This window comes from Girardinichthys multiradiatus, chromosome 13, assembly GCF_021462225.1.
Source record: "Girardinichthys multiradiatus isolate DD_20200921_A chromosome 13, DD_fGirMul_XY1, whole genome shotgun sequence".
Classification (NCBI taxonomy): domain Eukaryota; kingdom Metazoa; phylum Chordata; class Actinopteri; order Cyprinodontiformes; family Goodeidae; genus Girardinichthys; species Girardinichthys multiradiatus.
The window spans coordinates 31,918,555-31,941,695 of NC_061806.1; the positions used below are offsets into that span (position 1 = coordinate 31,918,555).

At 38.7% G+C, this 23,141-nt stretch overlaps 2 protein-coding genes across 3 annotated transcripts in view; both read left to right on the forward strand.

The window, feature by feature from the left end:
* Nucleotides 1–7,117, forward strand: LOC124879026 (cytochrome c oxidase subunit 6B1-like). 2 transcript variants are annotated; one of them, XM_047383291.1, is made up of 5 exons: nucleotides 1–93; nucleotides 1,166–1,277; nucleotides 3,174–3,274; nucleotides 3,670–3,729; nucleotides 6,987–7,117. In XM_047383291.1, the coding sequence occupies exons 2-4, from the start codon at nucleotides 1,172–1,174 to the stop codon at nucleotides 3,721–3,723; spliced, it is 261 nt and encodes an 86-aa protein (XP_047239247.1). In that variant the 5' UTR covers nucleotides 1–93; nucleotides 1,166–1,171; the 3' UTR covers nucleotides 3,724–3,729; nucleotides 6,987–7,117. The 2 variants fall into 2 exon arrangements, with proteins under 2 accessions (XP_047239247.1, XP_047239246.1); XM_047383290.1 differs by lacking the exon at nucleotides 6,987–7,117 and having other exon boundaries at nucleotides 2–93; nucleotides 3,670–3,828.
* The window catches only part of LOC124879022 (solute carrier family 2, facilitated glucose transporter member 1-like), a 21,536-nt gene continuing 5,402 nt past the window's right edge, over nucleotides 7,008–23,141 (forward strand). The window contains exons 1-9 of the mRNA XM_047383280.1: nucleotides 7,008–7,141; nucleotides 17,750–17,851; nucleotides 18,695–18,855; nucleotides 19,288–19,528; nucleotides 19,830–19,992; nucleotides 21,468–21,655; nucleotides 21,965–22,069; nucleotides 22,154–22,252; nucleotides 22,794–22,997. Coding sequence (XP_047239236.1) covers nucleotides 7,130–7,141; nucleotides 17,750–17,851; nucleotides 18,695–18,855; nucleotides 19,288–19,528; nucleotides 19,830–19,992; nucleotides 21,468–21,655; nucleotides 21,965–22,069; nucleotides 22,154–22,252; nucleotides 22,794–22,997 — 1,275 coding nt within the window. The 5' untranslated portion in view covers nucleotides 7,008–7,129. The remainder of the gene's footprint in view (nucleotides 7,142–17,749; nucleotides 17,852–18,694; nucleotides 18,856–19,287; nucleotides 19,529–19,829; nucleotides 19,993–21,467; nucleotides 21,656–21,964; nucleotides 22,070–22,153; nucleotides 22,253–22,793; nucleotides 22,998–23,141) is intronic.

Below are 23,141 nucleotides of genomic sequence, written 5' to 3' on the forward strand. Positions count from 1 at the left end.
GCTTCTTATAGACTCTGTTTCCCAGCATGCTTTGTGTGCAAGTGCAGTCGCTGAGCCGAAAGAACGAGTGCGGATTAGAGTTTATTTGAGAAGGTATTGTAAATGTTTTTTCGCTGAAAGAATATTTAGTGTAGCAACATAACATCACTAATTGAAATAAAATGTGCGAGTCTTCTCGTGTAAATAGTATCAATAACGTCAAACAGATAATAGAAATGTACTCATTAGAAGGGATTTAGTAACCGCTGCTGACCAAGCTTAGCCAGAATTTACTATATTTATCTCCTAGGCAGATGAAGGGCAATACTTACTCATTTGTTAATTACAGTTAGAGAATAAACTTGAAAACTTGATATAGTTTATAAAATGTGTCATTTTCTCTGCACATTGAACTAGATTTGAGTCGTCATTGATGAAGGCAGAAACAGTTGTTTCTCGTATTTAAAGCTTGGTATTTAAAGCTTATAGTTACATCAGATGAACAGATTATGTAATTTCTAGCACTATTAAAATGCAAACAATAATATTACCAAATGTCGTTACTTGTATTTCGGGTGTACTATTTTCTTTTTCTTTTCATAATGTGTTTATTTTTTGTACATTACTTGAAAAAAGGTTTAAAAAGAACAAATGTTTTCTTTCACATAGTTCATACTGCATATTCACAGATCTGATTTACAGATACTAATATGTGATTGTCTTTTAAATGGTATTTGAAATAAACTTTAAAATGAACTTGAAATAAAAGTATATATGTACTGGTACATATTGAATTATCTGTTATCAAAAACTTTCACATTAAATAGTGACCTTTCATGGAATGCTAAATCTAAAAATTGTTTTCCTGTGCCTGAAACGTTTTCTAAAGTAGCCCATTAGCCACATTAGCCAATGCAGTTTTTTATATTAATTTATTCTGTGTTCATTCATTTTAGGTTCAAATCTGTTAGATTCTTGATTCAGTCTGCAAACTAAGCATGTTTATGCAATTATTAATTGACATTAGGAGCTTACCTGATTCATTTCAAATTATCTTTCTAATTTGTATTGATTGCATTTGCCTCCCATGTTTATTTGTAATCCTAGTACATTGTTATTCTTATATTTATCAAGCAGTTCAATATAATTTTTTCTCCTGCCGTTGAACTTGTCTTAAATATTTAAGCTGAAAATGTCTGACAAGTTTGAAGAAAAGATTAAGAACTACAGGACGGCTCCTTTTGATGCCAGGTTCCCCAACACCAACCAGACCCGGAACTGCTACCAGAACTATTTAGGTAAACAAGACAGTGTGCTTAATATATATATTTTTTTTTATATTTTTAGTGCCACCTGCCTGGTTTCTCATATCGTTTCTGTTCTCATTTTAACACTGAGTTGAACCAAAGTATAGAACCAGAGTTTGGAAAGTTTTTCCGCACCTGTTCTAACTTTACTGCTGTCCATGGTTACATGTGTTAGAACTGCAGCTGTATGTAGTCTTTGTAGGCTTTTTGATTAAATTTACTATTATTTTGGAGAAAAGCGCATTGGATAAAAAACGCTGTAAAAATAGTTTGAATGTTTTGTTGAATATTTATTTAAAAAAACAATGTCTATCCCTTCTTATAACGTTGGATCGACATCCAGCCTCAATACACACGATACACAGAGGAAGGTTACATAATCTGTAATATTTCTAGGCCAGAGATACTCTACCAGCATCCAAGAGAAAGAGAGACGGAGCTGTTGGAGCATGAATAATAAATAAGAAATAGCTGTAATGGTTGGTTTTCAGCACCACTTCATTATACATGGCATAATTTGTGCAGCTGCTTCCTCAGCTTTAACCTCAACAGAGCTGATGGTGAAATAGTATTTACTCTGCACATCAAACGTTGTTAGTATGCAAAATTTCTAGATTTTTAAAATAATTTTTGGATTTGGTGACATATTTTGTGCAATGTAGATGTGTGCAAAACTGTAAATATCTGCAAATCACAGAAATCCTTTACTTGACGATCAGTGATAAAACATTTTTTGGAGATCAAAATGTTTTGAATTGTACAAATTGTATATAGGAGTCATTTCTAGTAACTACCTATTGCAGTATTGCGGTCCTGTTCATAACTTTTATGGACAGGATTTCTAGACGCAGCCAAGGGCCGGAGGGGGTCGGGTTTGGGGACCAGTGGATTTCGTCTCTTCTTTTTGCGGATGACGTGGTCCTGCTGGCCCCCTCTAGCCAAGACCTACAGCATGCGCTGTGGCGGTTCGCAGCCGAGTGTGAAGCGGCTGTGATGAGGATCAGCTCCTCCAAGTCCGAGGCCATGGTACTCGACCGGAAAAGGGTGGCTTGTCCTCTTCAGGTTGGAGGGGAGTTCCTGCCTCAAGTGGAGGAGTTTAAGTATCTCGGGGTCTTGTTCACGAGTGAGGGAAGAATGAAGCGGGAGATCGACAGACGGATCGGTGCGGCTGCCACAGTAATGGGGGCGCTGTGCCGGTCCATTGTGGTGAAGAGAGAGCTGAGCCGAAAAGCAAAGCTCTCAATTTACTGGTCGGTCTACGTTCCTACCCTCACCTATGGCCATGAACTTTGGGTCATGACCGAAAGAACGAGATCCCGGATACAAGCGGCTGAAATGAGCTTCCTCCGTAGGGTGGCCGGGCACTCCCTTAGAGATAGGATGAGGAGCTCGGCCATCCGGGAGGGGCTCGGAGTAGAGCCGCTGCTCCTCCACATCGAGAGGAGCCAGTTGAGGTGGCTCGGGCATCTATACCGGATGCCTCCTGGACGCCTTCCTCGGGAGGTGTTCCAGGCACGTCCCACCGGGAGGAGGCCCAGGGGACGGCCCAGGACACGCTGGAGGGACTATGTCTCTCGGCTGGCCTGGGAACGCCTTGGACTCCCCCTGGAGGAACTGGAGGAGGTGTCTGGGGAGAGGGACGTCTGGGCGTCTCTGTTGAGTCTGCTGCCCCCGCGACCCGGTCCCGGATAAGCAGAAGACGATGAACGAACGAACAAATTGTATACAGGAGTCATTTCTAGTAACTACCTATTGCAGTATTATCTTAGGGGAAATGTGGTTGCACATATGAGTGACTAATTCTTATTATTACAGAATGAACAGTCCTGCTGTTTACCTTTTGCTTCATACCTAACAGTGTTTCCTGTCCTTAAATTGTCTTAACAGACTTCCACAGATGTAACAAAGCCCTTTCAGCTAAAAACCAGGACACGGCTCCTTGTCAGTGGTACCGCAGGGTGTACAAGAGTCTCTGCCCCATCAGCTGGGTATGTTTATCATGATAAGGATTTACAGAAGTAAATTCATACAGATAATCTGCTGCCACCAATTCTGAGTTATGTTACTAATCCAACGTGTATCAAAGGAATTCATTTTCTATTACTAGAATTTACTGTATACATTTTTATTTGGCACAGGACACAACTTTCGTCACCCAAAAAAATCTTGTCCTCTTTTAGCATTTGAACCTGCCAATGCAAGACATCTGTCCTAAGATGTAGAGGCATTATAAATAAAATGAGGTTTAAAGTATCAGAGTTGACAATTTCAAAATTATATATTTAGTTTTTTTCTTTGTTTTGTTATTTTTACTTGAAATATAGTATCTTCATTTGTTTTTATATCGATTGCCTCCTCTGGTTTCCTTAATTTGTTTTTCCAGGTTGAGAAATGGGATGGCCAGCTGGAATCAGGATCTTTTGCTGGGAGGATTTGACGACAAGTCAGTCATTGTTTCTTTCTCTTCCAATCATCTCAACATGAAACATTCCAGTATTTCTGAATATAAAGCAGCCAAATAACAAAATCCATTGCTGTGAAACATTCTTTGTGCATTTCTTTTTTACAAGCAAGTGCTTAGTGCTTCTTCATATCCGCATTAGTTTTCAGTCACTTTTGATTCCATATTATTCCAACGCTTGTGGTTTTATCTGCAGCAAAATAAAGAGGGTACTTGTAAGAATAAATTAAATTAAAGCTGCAAGGAGCATTGAAGGCCCTCGCACCTCAGCACAACTCGGCCTGTGCAGCGACCGCAGGAGCCTGGCATCGCCTATTCCACGCCACTGACGATCCCACCGCTCAGTTGTGCACATCACCAGTAGGTTGCAGAGTGAGCGGGCTGTCATACAATCTTCGGTGAAGCCGAGTACTGCTCTGCCGAGAAGCATTAAAAATGTAGCTGAAATCTGACCTTCCTGATGAAAGCTACACTCACTTGTTTGTTAGTGGGTGGGGCTAAGGTGATGTCATCAATTAACTGAGTGAACATGTTCAGCATTGATCCTCAATGATGCATACTAAATTTGAGGTGGATCCAAAGATGTATGAGGGAGATAGAGCACGTTAAGTGTCCTAGGGGTCGACGTTGAACCATCTTCCAATGTTATCAAGAGCTGTTTAGGGGTTGACAAAGATCAAGCATATACAGTTTGGAGTAAATTGTACCATGCATGTGTAATTTAGAGCCAAACATATGGCTGTGGCCATGGCGGTGTGACGAAGTCTGATGTCACGCCATGGCCACAGCCTCCAGCCAAACCTGTCAGTACTGGAGACCAAGTTAGACCATCGTCTCATTGGAGACAGTTTCATGTTGATTAGGTGAAGGAGATGAAATATGGCCCACACTAAGTGAAACATTACACTTCCTGTTCTCAGGAGGGGGGGCTTCAATGATGTCAGCAGTTGACAATTGAATATTGTTCCAGTCATCACATGGATAAATCCCAGAAGGTCATATTTTGAGGCTTAGCCACGCCCATATACTTTCATGTATCAAAAAGCTTTTGATAACTTTTAATCCCCAGTCCCTTAAGACTATACTCATTGATTTCAAAGTCTGTAAGTCAAAAGCTGTAGGAGGAGTTCGCTCAGATACGTGGGCTAGAAACAGCAAAAATGGGGTCCAAACTAGCAAGTTCAATCCAAAATGGCTGACTTCCTGTGGGGTTTGGACCAACACGCCAAGAGACTTTTTTGTGAGTCCTGAGAAGTTACATATGTGTACCAGATTTCAGATTCCTTGGTCAAAGCATGGCTTGGGGCTGATTTTTAAAAATTTTTAAACCCATTGCCTTCAGAAGTTACCAAACTCAAAAATAGAGTGCACAATTATTTTCAGTATAAATGCAACCATTCCGTAAAAGTTTGTTAGAGAATATTAGTGAACAAACAGTATCATCAAGACTAAGGAATAAAGCACATTGGTCAGGTATAAACTTGTGGAGAGGTTTTTAGGTTTTAAATAAATATCCCAAGCATCTCAGAAAGCACTGTTAAATCCACCATTTAAAACTGGAATAGTATGGGACAGCTGCTACCATATCAAAGCATCACCATCCACCTAGCTAGCCAAGAAACCAATGGTAGTTCTGAAAGAACTGCAGAGGTGTACAGCTCAGGAAGGAACATTTTTGGACAGGACAAATAATAGTAAAGCCCTCCACAAATCTGGCAATCATTGAAGAGTGTCAAGAAAGCCATTATTTAAAAAGTCCATAAGAAACTGTTTGCAGTTTGTCACAGGCCATCTAGGGGACATGGCAACCCTGCAGAAGAAGGTGCTCCAATCAGATGATACCAAAATCTTGGGGTAGTGTTCAAGATATTACTTGTGGAGGCAAAATAAAGTACACATAATCCTGAATACACCATCTGGAAGGTGAAGCATGGTGGGACAGCATAATCCTGCAGGGAGGCTTTTCTTTAGAAGGGACAAGAAAGCTAGTCAAAGTTTATGAGAGGAAAAGTGGAGTTAAAGGGATAAGGTTTAAAATGGACCCCATCTAACTGAGCTTGATCAATATTGCAAATGGATCAAAGGTTTTGTCTCAAGTGTGCAAAGTTGGTAAAGGCCTAATCCAAAAGACTGGAAGCTGCAGTTGCAGCTGGAGTGAAGAGATTAAGGTTTTTCTTGCAGTGAATTAAAAAAAAGAGCAAAATGTAAAGTTCATTTCCTATAAAACAAGCAGTAGAAGAAAAATGCGATCCAGAAAATAAGAATACAACGTACACCTTCAACTGGTCTTAGCATCTTTTGTTAGAAATGCTAAAAGGAAGAGTTACTTTTTCTACATTTTTTGTGTCTTCAGGAAAGTATTTCACACGGTCCGTTTTCCAGTCTCAATGTGATTTTGACAAAAAATGTGTATAACTTGACTTGTGCCCTTGTAATTAATTTTAGTAAGTAGTTTCTACTGTACATCCTATTAGAAAATTCTAAAATAAAATAAAATAAAATACACATTTTTCAAGTGATCGTGTTAAAACGGAGCTGCATCACATGACAAGATGTCCCATAAACGGGCCGCGTTGCATCAGCAGCAGCTGCCAAGGTCAACTTCTGGAAGCATCATGGAGGACACCGGAGAGGGAGTGTTTGAGAGAGCGAGTGGGGGTATACAATCACATCCTCACGACCAACTGTGACACACGTCCCCAACCCCCACCCCCCCTCCCCACGGGAAGCGCATGCGCCTGTTCTGACCAACTAACCGAGTAAGGGCCGCGTTCCATTGGACGCGGAGGCCTCACGGGATGCGGTGATGTCTCGCTGGAGTCATGGGTTTTTGCACGCAAAAGTAAGGGCGGGGCTACATCACGACACCCTGGCGTTGCCTCCTCTCATAGGCCGAGCAAAGACGGATAAAACCATAGCGTGTGGTTACGTGCCTTGTCCCTCGCAGCCCTCTGTAAGGGACGAATTGTGTGAGCCAGTGCTTCCAAAAAGATACGTGCTGCAGCCTGCTGAGGGTTTCCTGTAGTCACGACAGGTGAGTCTCTTCTCACTGACCAGACTGGGATCATATCTGGGATCTTAGAAAGCCTCAGCTGGGGTTAACTCTGCTACTTGGCCTTCTATTGACCTCAGAAATAGACGTTTACATCTACCATTTATGTCTTTACTGAAAATCGGTCCTTATAAAACTTGTTTTGGTACCACGGACAGCGACTAACGAGGTTTTCCATGTTTTGCAGCTGTTCGCGCTGGCGGTAATGCAGTGAGCACCACCACCTGACGACCCCTCCCACTTTTTCTATTTCCTTTTGCATCCTGCAGTCTTCAAATATCAGACATCACACTTGACAACTGAGCGAGCATCTATAGCATCTTTGAGAAGATGGAAGGCCAGGCAAGTGATTTTGAATTTTTTGCCCGTATTTAAATAAAGGATGTCAGGCATTTATGCTGATGTAGTTTGTATTAGACCAATGTAAAATACAGTTAAATTAAACTGAAACAGCTCAGTGATGTGATATCTTAGCAGTGCATGTCTTTCTAAATAAGCTAAGTCTCTAAGCATTGGTGTGTGGGTGGTAATGTATGCTTTAGTGTTTCCATGAGTCACACAGCCCCCCTGCAAATGCTGTGGATGTTGTGTGATTGGAATATCAGACCTGTGTTCTGAGGATTTTAGAATCCATGAACAAATATTTTATGAGTGGATATTCGAATAGGCAGTTAGGACCAATAATGTGAAAGCCTTATTATGCTGATAAACATAGTGATGATTTTTGTAAAATACAAGGAATGTTTGTGCTTCAATATAAGTAAAAAAGTGAATTATATAATTAACTGTTCACTTATCACATCCACTTCGATATCCTATCACAATGAGAACATGTTTTATAGACAAAGAACGTCCACTGTAAAACACATTTAACTACTTATTTAAAAACAGCAAACAATATTAACTACAATGTGCATTTTTTCCCCTTCTCTTTGACTTTTCTTTGATTTTCTGTTGAATGTGCATGGGTTTCTGCATGTACATGTTAATTAAGCATGACTCATTCAGGTCTATCCATTGGGTGTCCTGTAAAGGACTTCTGGAAAACAGAGAAAGCCAGATTCAGTAGGTGACATATGCAAAACAAGCGAGAAAAATAGATTACTGCATGCTTTATGGGGAAGGCTCCAACTATTACTTGAAAAGAATCACAAACAAAAAACTGCATTCAGACTACCTGATACAAATAGCATAATCTAATGCAGAGAGTATACAATTTAAAGTGGGTCATTCAAATGAATCGGTGATCCAGAATCAATACTTTGTAGAAGTATCTTGCACTGCAGTCACAGCTGTCCATTTTGCTCCATTCATAATTGCACCAGCTTAATCAGATTGAATTTAAACAATCGGTGAACATCTTCCTGTGCTGCAAGAGCAGGCTGCCAGTTTCAGCAGCTCCCAGTCATTTCTATTCATTAGTTTTCAAGTTTTGTCACTAAGTATCAATTTGATGTAGGTCTGGACTTTGACTTGGCCGTTCTCAGACATGAACAGGATTCTGTCCAAACTATTTTGTTGTAGATATGCATCCTCTAACAGGCTATCTTTCAGGCTTGCGTTGTATTCCTGTATTTAGATCTATCCATCTTCCATATAACTTTCTTGTCCCTTCTGAAGAACGGCACCCCTGCAGCATGATATTGCCATGTTTCACTGTGATGAAGGTGTGTTCAGGATGATGTGCAGTGTTGCTTTTCTTGCACATATTGCAATTTACATGTAAGCCAAAGGTTTCAGCTTTGGCCTGATCTGGTAGAGCTCTATATTCCACATCATGATTGCTGTGTCCCCAACATTATATCATTTAGTTGCATTAAACTTTATTTAGGAATATCAGAGTAACGATTTTTGAAAAGAAAAATAGAAAGAAACTTCAATCCTTTTTCTGTAGCTTGACTGTTACTTTTGGTTGGTCTGACTGTGTCATATTGGTTCTTACGGATCTGACCCACATGCAGAAAAGCAATTCAGGAGACAAAGTTTTGCGGTAACGTGTTTATTTACAGTGAAGTGACCTGAGCAGGGAAACAGGAACCGGGAAACCAACTGCAAAACAAACAGGATGATGAGCAGGGTAAACTCAGGGTCTTGAACTAATGAATAAAGAGTTAGTCTTACAGGGTTAATGGAAGGATCCGCCAGAGGGTGAGACGTGGAGAGAACAAGATGTTGTTTATCCGTGAGACTGATGAGGATGGAGTAACTGTGTGCCAGAATGATTAACGGGTCCAAGTCTTCAGAAGTAGGCGCGGTGGAAAAGGAGGAGGGTGGACAAGGTTCTTGAATGGTTTGCAAGGAGTGAAGAATTCAGGAGGCTGCCAACCAGCGAGGTCCCAAGAGGTTTGGGTCTTTGTTCATGGAGTTTAATGGCTTCCTTCTGCCTTTCAGCAAGAAGGTCCTGGGTTCGATTCCTGGCGAGGGATCTTTCTGCATGGAGTTTGCATGTTCTCCCCGTGCATGCATGGGTTCTCACCGGGTACTCCGGCTTCCTCCCACAGTCCAAAGACATGCCTGTTAATTGGTCTCTCTAAATTGCCCTTAGGTGTGTGAATGACTGTGTGCATGGTTGTTTGTGTGTTGCCCTGCGATGGACTGGTGACCTGTCCAGGGTGTACCCCCCCTCTCGCCCATAAACTGCTGGAGATAGGCACCAGCTCCCCCGCGACCCACTATGGAATAAGCGGTAGAAAATGACTGACTGGACTAACATGATATTTTCCAGCTTCCATCTAGAAAGCAGTAATGTTCTTGTTCTACTTCGGATTATAGAATTCTATATTCTACTGGTCCTTCTCAAAATATTAGCATATTGTGATAAAGTTCATTATTTTCCATATTGTAATGATGAAAATTTAACATTCATATATTTTAGATTCATTGCACACTAACTGAAATATTTCAGGTCTTTTATTGTCTTAATACGGATGATTTTGGCATACAGCTCATGAAAACCCAAAATTCCTATCTCACAAAATTAGCATATCATTAAAAGGGTCTCTAAACGAGCTATGAACCTAATCATCTGAATCAACGAGTTAACTCTAAACACCTGCAAAAGATTCCTGAGGCCTTTAAAACTCCCAGCCTGGTTCATCACTCAAAACCCCAATCATGGGTAAGACTGCCGACCTGACTGCTGTCCAGAAGGCCACTATTGACACCCTCAAGCAAGAGTGTAAGACACAGAAATACATTTCTGTACGAATAGGCTGTTCCCAGAGTGCTGTATCAAGGCACCTCAGTGGGAAGTCTGTGGGAAGGAAAAAGTGTGGCAGAAAACGCTGCACAACGAGAAGAGGTGACCGGACCCTGAGTAAGATTGTGGAGAAGGTCTGATTCCAGACCTTGGGGGACCTGCGGAAGCAGTGGACTGAGTCTGGAGTAGAAACATCCAGAGCCACCGTGCACAGGCGTGTGCAGGAAATGGGCTACAGGTGCCGCATTCCCCAGACCTGGGCTACAGAGAAGCAGCACTGGACTGTTGCTCAGTGGTCCAAAGTACTTTTTTCGGATGAAAGCAAATTCTGCATGTCATTCGGAAATCAAGGTGCCAGAGTCTGGAGGAAGACTGGGGAGAAGGAAATGCCAAAATGCCAGAAGTCCAGTGTCAAGTACCAAGTGAGTGATGGTCTGGGGTGCCGTGTCAGCTGCTGGTGTTGGTCCACTGTGTTTTATCAAGGGCAGGGTCAATGCAGCTAGCTATCAGGAGATTTTGGAGCACTTCATGCTTCCATCTGCTGAAAAGCTTTATGGAGATGAAGATTTCATTTTTCAGCACGACCTGGCACCTGCTCACAGTGCCAAAACCACTGGTAAATGGTTTACTGACCATGGTATCACTGTGCTCAATTGGCCTGCCAACTCTCCTGACCTGAACACCATAGAGAATCTGTGGGATATTGTGAAGAGAACGTTGAGAGACTCAAGACCCAACACTCTGGATGAGCTAAAGGCCGCTATCGAAGCATCCTGGGCCTCCATAAGACCTCAGCAGTGCCACAGGCTGATTGCCTCCATGCCACGCCGCATTGAAGCAGTCATTTCTGCAAAAGGATTCCCGACCAAGTATTGAGTGCATAACTGTACATGATTATTTGAAGGTTGACGTTTTTTGTATTAAAAACACTTTTCTTTTATTGGTCGGATGAAATATGCTAATTTTGTGAGATAGGAATTTTGGGTTTTCATGAGCTGTATGCCAAAATCATCCGTATTAAGACAATAAAAGACCTGAAATATTTCAGTTAGTGTGCAATGAATCTAAAATATATGAATGTTAAATTTTCATCATGACATTATGGAAAATAATGAACTTTATCACAATATGCTAATATTTTGAGAAGGACCTGTATATCCTGTTTATTTATTTAACTGATGCTAGTTCCATCTGTTTCCTATCACAGAAAGTATAAGCTCATAGAAACTAGCATTGTTGTACAGTTGGTGTTTCCTTGTTGATACATTACCTCAAGTAAAGTGGTTTACTTTGGTGAATTTAACATGTGTGAGAACATGTGTCAATGAATTGACCTTCTGGTCAATATCTGGCATTGTTACCAAATGTTACCAGGAGTGTGTCAGAGAACAGGGGTGGAGGGGGGATGGGGTGGTAAGTAGGCTGGGAAAAACATTTAAGCTTGTTAATGTTCATAGATAAACACAGATCCCCTGATCAAATACCAAGGCTAATGAAATTCCACATGGAAACTGATTGTTTTATTACCACAAAGAAAATTGTTATTAAGTTTTTGAATAATTATTGGTGAGTGTGTTGTTATTTATAACACATTTAATAGTTGTATGCCTTTTTTCTTCCATTTTAAACCAGACCACAGTATGTCCTTAATAACAGGCGCCACCTGCAGCACTTTTATTTAGTAAAACACACAGTTAGTAAATGTATATGTGTGACAGGGATATTATGAGGATCAATTTTGAGCTAGCTTTTTTTCTGCTTCCTTATGACTTCCACCTAGTTTATGTAAATGGACAGATTTCCTCTAAATGAGATCCCCGATCTTTGGAGTGAATTAGAGCATCTCACCTTATTCATTTTGCGGCTGTGTGCACACATGTTCTTGCACCAAGCTTTCATGTAATGTTGCTGTGCACTTTCAGGAGTCTTAATTGGTTTTATTTTATGAGACCTGTGTGTATATTGCCTGGTTACAGCTTAATGTCTATTAGCCTGTGTCAATAAAATGGCAGTTTCCAGCTTGAGGTAAGAATGTGGAAGGGGGAAGGTAGGGAGACAAGTGACAGACAAACAGATTTAATTAATTAAAGGGAAAATAGCTGCATGATTTAAATTGTCTTTCATTTGTGGGTTTCAAAATAACTTGTCATTTTCATCTGTCTTAGTTAAATCTACATAGATTTAGATTCATAGATCTGTATGTGAGGAGTGCAAGATAAGATGTGTGATAACTTGGTTTCCATAGTAACACAATATCTGTTCAGCTAATCTGCCATGCTACAACTGGATGCTGCTGAAAGTTACTGAATATTACTGAATCATTAAACATTCTCAACTGTTTTGAAAATATTTTTTTTAATGTGGACAATTTTAACAAGGAGGGGGAAATATTCTGTGATCCAGTGAGAACAAAATGATTCAAATTCAGCTGAGTTCCACAGCTAGAAAAGATCTATGTGAAAATATTTTTGCTTTATGAATAAAAAAGCAGCTAAGAAGCAGTGATTTGGATGTTTGACGTAGAGAAATCCTATTGATCTTTGTCAGAGATATTAGAGTGCAGTCATGTGACTTGTGAATCTCACTGAGTCACTGTTACATGACAAAATAATCTGAGAAAAACACAGTCAATAAAGAAGAAATAAAGAGAATAAAGGAGAAGACCATCCTTTTTACAAATAGCTTGATTATTTGTGGGTTTTATGTTGCTCCTGTAGTACTAGCGGCTCTCTCCTAGGTGCATCTGTTCATTAAATATACAGTGATGTTGGTGGTTTCAGACAGATTGTGAATGATTGGTTTCTTTTTCCAAAGGGTGGCCTAACAAACATGTTTTTCCTCTAAAATTGTTTGGAAAATGTAATTATACAGTCATATTTATTGGCAGCGGTGGTAAAGATGTAAAAAATATTTTGATGGATGTATTTTTTTGTTGCAGTAGCTGAAATGAAAAAAAAAAGGAACTGAAAATGTAAAAACAAAATCCAACCTTTCATTTGATCCCATTTATTTATTGATGTAAACATGCTAGGAAATAATTGTTTTCAACAAAAAACATAGGTGGCACAATTGTTGGTTCAAACTTTTTAAAGCAAATATAACTGAAGTCTTTTTTATATATTTATGCTTGACTTTTTTTAATTTAACATGACATCAACCGTCTGTCATGGTTATCACAGTACACACACCTATAAATCATGAAGAAAACCTGCAGGTTGAGCTGAAGAAGAAGTTAAATATTCCTCTTTGCTCCAACATTATGAACTGCTATAAAAGACTCAGCACAGTCTTATTAGCAGTAGGGATGGCAAAAGAGTAAAAGAAAACCTTTGGGGTTAGAGTCATGCTATTTAATGGACATCCAGATGTTATCATTTTCTCACTGCATGTGTGCAAATTCTTACTGGCTTATTATTGAATTAAAATGCGTAATTAAACAAAACAGTAGAACAACAATTTAAAATGAAGCTCTATGTATTTAGTGTCTTTTTAAGAGACACGCAATAAGTCATCCATCTGCAACAGACACACCTGAAGCTTTCAGGGTATGAGGACAGGATTAATGATCGCTTTCAAATGTCTCCACATTCCTCCGGGAACTTTCTAGCAGACAACCAAGAAAGCGGAAAATGTTGAAAAGGCTTATTTAAAAACAACTTGTCTTATTAAACCTGAGACTAAAAGAGAATCTCTCAAATATATTCAGAGCAAATACCATTTTACATGTAAAGTGCTGGGAAATTTGATTTTCTGAAGAAAACCTGATGGATATTGATGGGGGATGGGGGGTTATAAATTAACTTTACCCTAAAAAGAAAACTGGAGCCTGTTCCCATTCGTCAAGTAACTATTACACTGGAGCAGTCAATGTTGAAGAACTGTGGTCAGAATACCATCAGTACCTTTCCCTCAAAGAGAGAAAAATTCACCTTCATTTTTTTACTTTCTTACAGTATGATTTCTCTTACCTGAGAGGTCCAAAACTCTGGTTTCATGAGCTTATTCCAGCTAAGAAAAACCATAGTTGCTTCTATTACTATTTAAGTACACAAGCTAAGCATTAAAAAATCAATATTTCCAAATCCAAAGATAATAAAATAAATTGAATAATGCAGACAGAAAAACAGCTTAGAAAATGCATCAACATCTCCACTTAGCTGTCCCTGCAGGACTATGGTTGGATCAGTGGAGGGTCATATATGCTACATGCAAATAATGGGGGAGGATGCAGCAAGGCCTAACCATGCAAAATACCAACCCAGACAAACCAATAAGGCATGCAATAACTACACCATTTTTTCTGAATGCATGGAAATGTGAATATACCTACTGTACAACTCAGTAAGTCTATTTTGGGAGTTAATACATGTTATTGCAACAGGCACCCTATACATGCAGGTTAGTGCTTTATGTAGCTTCCAGGGTTCAAATTTGGATCTTAGGACATTTGCTGCAGGTCTTTAACCCATATCTCTTTGACTGTTTCCTGTGAGATAACTTTGAATAAAGGTGACTAATGCCCCCCCCAAAAAAAAAAAAAAAAATATATATATATATATATATATATATATATATACATTCAGGTTCTCAATAATGCAGATGTTTCTTAATGGTGACAGAGAATCCAGTCAAGGTCTCCCAGCAGTCATCCAGAGGAAGAAATTGCAAAAACAAAATAGAAAATTACAAAATGAATACTGCTCATAATAAAAGTTCTTGTCCTATTTCTAAAAATGAAATATGTAGTGTGTAGATGTCTGCATCCATCTGTAGCAGATAACTAAACCAACAATAAGGATGATCTTTCAAATTCTAATGACATAATTGAGTTGAATTGTTTATAAAAAGGTTTTATGCCAACATTCCTACACATCAAGGTAGGAGGTTGTTTTTCAAACCCTGTGGATAAGGTGATGTTGCAATTAAAGAATAACTTGATTAACAAAAACTGGTGATGACATAGTGAAAGGAATACTATAAAATGAAGCTTACAGTAGTTTAATGTTTAAACCTATAAAAATAAAAGAAAGCTTCTTTAATGAGAAAAAGTCATTGTGGGGAAAATACTCTTTATTTTCCCATCTAAATTAAATAAGAAGAATTATGTTAGTCTGTAGAGTAGCACAGACTTTCCGCTTCTAATGTTTCAAATAAATCTTGAATATTATACTTTCATCTCAGGAGATTGTTCACTCACAACAAACTGCAATCTCAGCCTCACTATTACGGTCAGAGGGCAGACTCTCGATGCACCTTTAATATCCAGAGTTCAAAGGCCTTCCCTTCAAGCCTGGGGTTCACAGCTCTCTGCCAAATAATCTTCATTGTCTTCAGCATGTTATTTCTTCTTCTGCTGCTTCTGCCTGAAACCTGCTGTCATTCCTGCCTGTCTACTTGCAAGCTCTCCTAAGGAGGTTCAACATCCAATATGGCTGCAACACATTTAAAATTTGGTGAAGGTTGGAGGTATAAACTAGCTACTTGACGATCCGACAGTTTTTGTTTCATTGAACCATTGGAGCACATGGTACTGTACATACCCTATTTGTGAACTAGTTCCTGAACAAACTACCAGAAAACTGCAAAAATGCTAAATCCCTGACTTCTTTTAAATTAATGTTAAAACTCATTTGTTTAGAGTTGCCTTTGACTTTTCTATTTAAAATAGCAGGTGAAACATTAATTTCAGTCTGAAGTCCAACTTGTGCTTGCTTTCATTTATTATGCCAATGCTATGTACTTTTTTATGCGTTTTTCTTTCTTTTGTTTCCATCATGTAAAGCACTTTGAATTGTTTTGTTGCTGAAATGTGCTATACAGATAAACTTACTTTGCCTTGTAGTTCGCAACACATCAGTTAGCTAATGCCACAGATTTTCCAACTTACAACATTTTGAATCCAGCATTTATCCTCTTTTTAATTGTTATATCCACAATCAGACCCCACCTTCCAACCAATCTGCTGGTATCTTTTAAACAGCTGCTTCCTGACTGGCTTTTTAACTTTACTAAGTATTCTATATTTTAGCAAATTTATTTCAGTTCCCAGAGACAGCATTATACTGAAATATGTCCAAAATACAAATCACAACACAACCTATTAGTAATAAAACACTTTCACCCTGTAACTTGTCTGCTTTTAAACAGACACTCTCTGATTTAACAATAATTGCTTGTACTACATAGTTCTAAGTTACAGTAGATTATTTGCATCCTCATCTATTGATCAGCAAAATTAGACCTTTAAGTCCCACTGATCCTCTAGTTAACATGAAGTTCCAGAGCAGATGTTTCTCTCTTTTTGAAGTAATTATAAGTTGAAGATTTCATTAATGCTTGTTTGTTTTATTTCCATCCCAAATGCACTCTGTTTGGCCAACAACCCTTTGCCTAAAACGACTGAGTATTCACTCTGCTAATACTGTTCGACCTTATTCTGATATTGATAAAGCAGAGGCAGAGGATCACCTGAGGCCGGCCCACACTCCTCTGCTGTCTCATATAGCAGCAGCCAGTTCTGCCGCTGTCAGCACTCTCAGTCTCTTTCAGCTGCTGACTTTGTGCTTGAACTCTAACATCAGCAGAGGCAATAACATCTAGTGACCTATATTTATGCATTCTGGCCCAGCCCCAAGTCATGCACCTTATGTGCATTAATTATTCATTATAATGTATGTTAAGACCCATTTAATAAACTCATTATCTGGCTGGGTAAAAGAATGGCTGTTTACTTTTGTCAGAAATATGACGTTGACCTCAAGAAGGGTGTTTATCCACAGACTGGACTAACCTTATGATGTATTTCCACCCATATGATCCTCCATAATGCGTATTAAAATAGCAAAAGGTAAGTTTTGACAATTGTCCAACAGTTTATTTTAAAGAAAGTTGTCCCTGAAAATCTGTATTAGATAGGGTGCATGTATTCATGTTGTAGTGGGCTTCAGAATGAAAATAATAGATTAATATAAACTAAATGTATTATTACAAATAAATAAATAATAATCACACAAAATAAATTAAATATTCATAAAATCAAACAATGGCTGCACTGCAGTAAGTACATTGTACCTATTTATTATGTATTGTTGACCTTGCAGCTTCTGAAAGTGTTCATGGTTCATCTTTAACATGGTGATGCTTCTTTATTCACATCAAACTATGTTTTCCTCTTCAAATGTTCCAAAATGCAGAGTAAAATAGCAAAACACATTCTTATAAACTCTGCTGAGGCTTGATAAGGTTAAGGCGTTTAGACATCTTATTGTAATGAAGGTTGATTTAATTTTGTTTCATTATATAGATAAATCAATGACATTAAAGGGGCCAAGCTGTACCACAACAGCTGGTAGGTGGCTTTGGAATCAAATTTAATTTGAATTTATCCAATTATATTCAGGAAAAAGTCACACCGAGTCATGAAAACTGTTCATCACAGAAATTAGCTTAATAAAACTATTTGCAAGGCTTTAGAAGAAAAAATAAAAAGTTTTAAACATTTTACTTGAAATTTGCCGAAAGCATCCTGTTATTAGTAGCAAGAACATGTAAAAATGTCAAGCTTTTAAGTGTTTGAGTTTACTGCTATATTTGCTGAATCACTGACCTGTCCTACCACCGGCATCCCAGTTTTGTGTTCTACAAAGCCTTTAAGATCTCAGATTTCATATTTATTTGTATCTCTTTGCATCAACCTCATCAACCTCAATTATTCTTCTTGTTCCCGTTCTTTCCATTACTTTGTCCCTCAGGAAAATCAAGTAACATGTTATCTCCTGTTCTCACTGGGCACTGCTGTCATCGGCTCTCTGCAGTTTGGTTACAACACAGGAGTCATCAATGCTCCGGAACAGGTTGGTGAAGTTTACTACCAAGCTACCAAACAGAAATCTTGCTTATTAATATATTCAGATGGAAAAGAAAAACAAAAAATCTTAAAATGTTATACTGCAAATCTCCGAAAGGTAGCTAAGGAAAGGAAAGCAGTAAATAGAGTTCTTCGTTGCCGTTGGAAAAGTTTTAAAACAATGTTATATTTATTGCCCAATTAGATCCTACTAAATTATTAAATACAGGCATTAATGGCAAAAAAGAGTGTTACTACAGCATGTACTGACCTACTGTATTAAATATCTTAAAAAGCATCTAAATATTTAATTTGTAATACTTATGCTAAGACCACATTTACCAGGATTGAATTGGAAAGGGTCTTACCCAAAAGCCGCTGAGTGTGGGATGGGGAGGCTCCTGCTATGAAACTAAGATGCAGTAAAGCTATAACCGATATTGACATGAAAAAGTCCATATATATTGCCTACAGTAAATATGACATCTTTAAGTTGATGTTAATGACAAATAAAGTTTCTCTCTTTACATTAACAGCTGAAAACTGTGTGATTGTTTAATATCTATGTTTAAACACATCTACGCTGGTTATGGAGGCTAAACAGTGTTTTGTTTTTTTTCAATCAAAACAAACATAATGCCATTTTCTGAATACCTTTATTATCTTTATTAAAACAAATCTGTCAAAGGCTAGTTTTGCTTTTAAAAAACTAACCAAGGGATGTTTTTCATGTTTAAATAGAAAATTATATGTTAAAAACCAATAAAGTATTGGTTTTATAACCACTAAAGAGGAAGAGCTACTTATCTTTTAATTGTGTCTTAACCCATGCATCTACTGTTACATTTAGAAACTGCGATCTTTCTTCAATAACACCTGGATGGAACGTTATGGTGAGCCTATCGGCCCAGGGGTTTGTACCATTGTCTGGAGCGTTGCTGTTTCCATCTTCAGTGTGGGTGGCATGGTGGGCTCCTTCAGTGTGGGCGTCATGGCCAACCGATTTGGCAGGTAAGAGATACAATTTAATGATAGTATTTATAGATTTCACAATTTCATATCTATCTATCTATCTATCTATCTATCTATCTATCTATCTATCTATCTATCTATCTATCTATCTATCTATCTATCTATCTATCTATCTATCTATCTATCTATCTATCTATCTATCTATCTATCTATCTATCTATCTATCTATCTATCTATCTATCTATCTATCTATCTATCTATCTATCTATCTATCTATCTATCTATCTATCTATCTATCTATCTCTTATCACCTATCAATGATTTGACATAAAAGTAAAACTAAGTTGACTAAGTTAATCAAATAACTAAGTTATCTTATTTCTATTTAAAGCCCTCATCCAGAAATCATTTGCTGTACCACTAGTTTATGTTTTCAATAATTTAATGTTTCTTTACTCTTGTTCTACTCAGACGGCGCTCCATGTTTCTGGTGAACACTCTGGCAGTGATCGGAGGCCTCCTCATGGGGTTTTCCACCATTTGCTCCTCCTATGAGATGGTGATTGCAGGTCGTCTGGTCATTGGCCTGTTCTGTGGTCTCTTTACCGGGCTGACTCCCATGTACGTGGGCGAGGTGTCACCGACGCCGCTTCGCGGAGCATTTGGTACTCTGCATCAGCTCGGTGTGGTAGTGGGCATCCTGATTGCGCAGGTTAGAAACATTACAACCTTACAAACACTTACTAAATTTCATATAATTAATTACTTTGCTTTATTTGTCATTCCTTAAACATACTTAAATACTTTAAATAAAAACCATAAATACTACACAATTCAAGAAAGTGAGAAAAACCAAAATCAGTGATGAAATGAATCAAAGCTGAAGATTTTGTTGAAAGCATCTTTCAACAAAATACTCAGCAATGAGAAATTCATGTGCATTAATAAGTTTTAAACGTAACCCCCGTACACCTTAAAACCCATAGAGTTAAATTAGTTATTTTTTCTTTTAGATCTTTGGTCTGGAGTTTCTGTTGGGCTCTGACAAGCTGTGGCCCCTGCTCTTGGCCCTTACCGTGGCCCCTGCTGTGCTGCAGTGTATCCTGCTGCCCTTCTGTCCTGAGAGCCCCCGCTTCATTCTGATCAACCTTAAACAAGAAGAACAAGCACGCAAAGGTAGACACAAAACAAACAGAATATTGCTGCTTCTACATGCAAGACTGGTCACTACGCAAAGAGAGGAAAATCATCACGAAGGATGGATGGATGGATGGATGGATGGATGGATGGATGGATGGATGGATGGATGGATGGATGGATGGATGGATGGATGGATGGATGGATGGATGGATGGATGGATGGAATGGATGGATGGATGGGTGGATGGATGGATGGATACATTTTTGACATTTTATTTTCCAATTAAAGGGAAGTGCCCTGTATTTTACTGTCTGGTGAATTCTAACCATCCACATCAAGTTTTGATTTACAACCAGTTTATATTCGCAGTTTCTGACCACAGGCAAAGCATCTCGTGACAGAAGCGAACATGCACACACTGTTTTTGAGTGGAATGTCATTTCAGCCGGTCGTTACCCCATTGGTATAACAGTCTGCCTGTGGCAGCCGCCAAACAAAACAGCAGCAAGGCAAACTCTAAAGGCACCTTGGTTTTCACAAGCATATGCAAAGTTTAATATAAACACAGGGAGAAAAATATTGCCAAAGCGTTTGATCTACTTGTAAGTATGGCTAAAAAGTAACGGTCATTGTATGAGGCCAACTATGTAGTTACAGTTTTGTTACATATGCAATCTCTATGTCCACTCTTCTTCTGCTATTCTGTTGTTTGATAAAGCCACATTTTATCTGCAGTGCCATCTACTGTTTAAAATTGGATCTGTGGCATTTCAACTCGCCTAAAGCGAAGGTATAAAAGCCAAAGGGATGTGACCGCTGCTAAACGAAGGTTTGACCTCAGCTTTAGAAATACCATTCCAGCAAGGATTTCTCCACACACCAACATGTCATTCTTACAGTTTTGAGGAGTTCTTACATTTTGTCATGATCTGGAGCTTCCTGTGATTTTCTGCAACTCGTGTGTTTGTGGCTGAAGAGAGAACAACTAGGGAATAATGAATAAAGAGTTATTTGAGAGCTGTAAGAGCTGTTCTAAGGGAGCCAAGACAAAAAAGCTGAATCTTTTAAAAAAAGCGGGACCTTTCATTAGTATTGCATTAGTAGTAGTTCCTGTGTTGATCAAGATGTGAATGTTTATGTCTGCTTGTAGTTAGAGAAATATGTTTCAAGGATCCAGTATAGAAATGAAACAGACAGCACACAAAAAAGATGAGACAAAAATTAAGCAGCTTTGTGAATCTGTTCAAAACAGTTTAGAAATACTGTTAGAAATATTGTTAGAAACGCAAGAGCTTAGGTAAGTCAGTAGGGTTTTTTCCCTTTCTTTTAAAGCACACTTTGCTTGGGTCCTCTCAAAGGTTTACTTGTCTTCCCCATCTTACATGAACATAAACAACATGTTATACATAACCAGAAGTTAAACCTTTTATGACTGACAGCATAGACAATGAATCATATTGAAATGGTGGTCTTTCATTGTTTCTGTCAAAACGTTTAACTCTTTTTGACAGCCCTGGTTCGTCTGCGCGGCACGGAGGATGTGAACAAAGAGCTCCAGGAGATGAAGGAGGAGAGTGCAAAGATGGCGAAAGAGAAGAAGGTGACCATCGCTGAGCTGTTTCGCTCAGCGACCTATAGACAGCCCCTCCTCATTGCCGTCATGCTGCAGCTCTCTCAGCAGCTTTCAGGAATCAACGCTGTAAGTAAAGAACAAGACACATACTTTGTAAACATAAACCTTTGCTCTCTTATGCCCCAAATTTAAATATCTCATCTTAAGACAACATGAAAAAATCAAGAATCAGTCAATTTGGAAAATTATAGGATTATCTGTAAAACTGTATGAGTTGGTATGTTTTATAATGACAGCTTTGAAATAAGATGTGATTTTTGTTATAGTACCTTCAGATACCTTAACAAAGTTAGAGCCTGTTTCTGAAACCTATAATAAAATAATTAGCATTTTAACCATGATTTTCTTCTTTTTTTTTCTGTTCACATCCTTCAGGTGTTTTACTACTCCACAGGGATCTTTAGCTCAGCTGGGGTAAAGCAACCCATCTACGCCACAATAGGAGCCGGCATCGTCAACACCATCTTCACTGTTGTTTCTGTAAGTGACTCAGCAACCTTCGGATTTTCTGCTTGCATTTAGATGCATTCTGCAGACCATCACACACTCTTCTATGTCCTTCAGCTCTTCCTGGTGGAAAAGGCTGGACGAAGGACTCTTCATCTCCTGGGATTGGGTGGGATGGCTGTCAGTGCCCTGGTCATGACATTCTCCCTACTGTTGGTGAGCTCACAATACACAAGTATATTCAGTAAAATTCTTTCAACAGACAGAAAGGTAGTTAGCAGATCTTGGGGTCATTAAGTCTCAATAACACCCCAGATGTCTAAAATGTATACATCTTTAAAATGGGCAATTAATAGTAGAAGGCATTAAGATGTGCTCTGAGACTGAAACAAAACAGTGAAGCTGAAATAAGTTGACCATGTTTTTGAAAACTGCAGAGTGGGATAAATGTTCATTGTGAATTCTTAAAAGGTTTTTCCTTTCAGTCCGTTTAGATGGACTTTCAGCTCATGAAATAATTCATTTCTGCCATAGTTAGTAGTCTTTTGTAATAATTTTCCATTTAGGTCGACAGAAGACTAAACATGGTTCTTAAAAGGAGAAATAACACAGTTATTAAGAGTCTTGAAAGGCAATTAGAGTTGCGATTCAACAACAGATGTTCTCATCATTAGATTCTATTCAAATTTTCAGTCAGTAAATCTGTCATGTCCATTTTTGTCTCATGATTTCCTTTTTCTTCCCACTTTCTGAGCAGAAGCACATCCCAGCTATGAGCTACATAGCAATCCTGGCTGTCATGTTTTTTGTGGCTATGTTTGAGCTGGGCCCCGGTCCCATTCCATGGTTCATTGTGGCTGAGCTTTTCTCCCAGGGGCCCCGTCCTGCGGCAATGGCTGTTGCAGGATGCTGCAATTGGACAGCCAACTTCCTTGTTGGAATGAGCTTTCCCAAACTAGTGGTAAGAAAAGGGAATACTGCGCTGATTGGTTACATTCTCTTCTAGATATAGTTTGTGCTTCTTGGGCTTCCCGTTTTCTTTCTCTCTTTTTTGTTATGTCTTTTCTGCTATCTGTTACTTAATTTTATATACTAAAATCTTCAT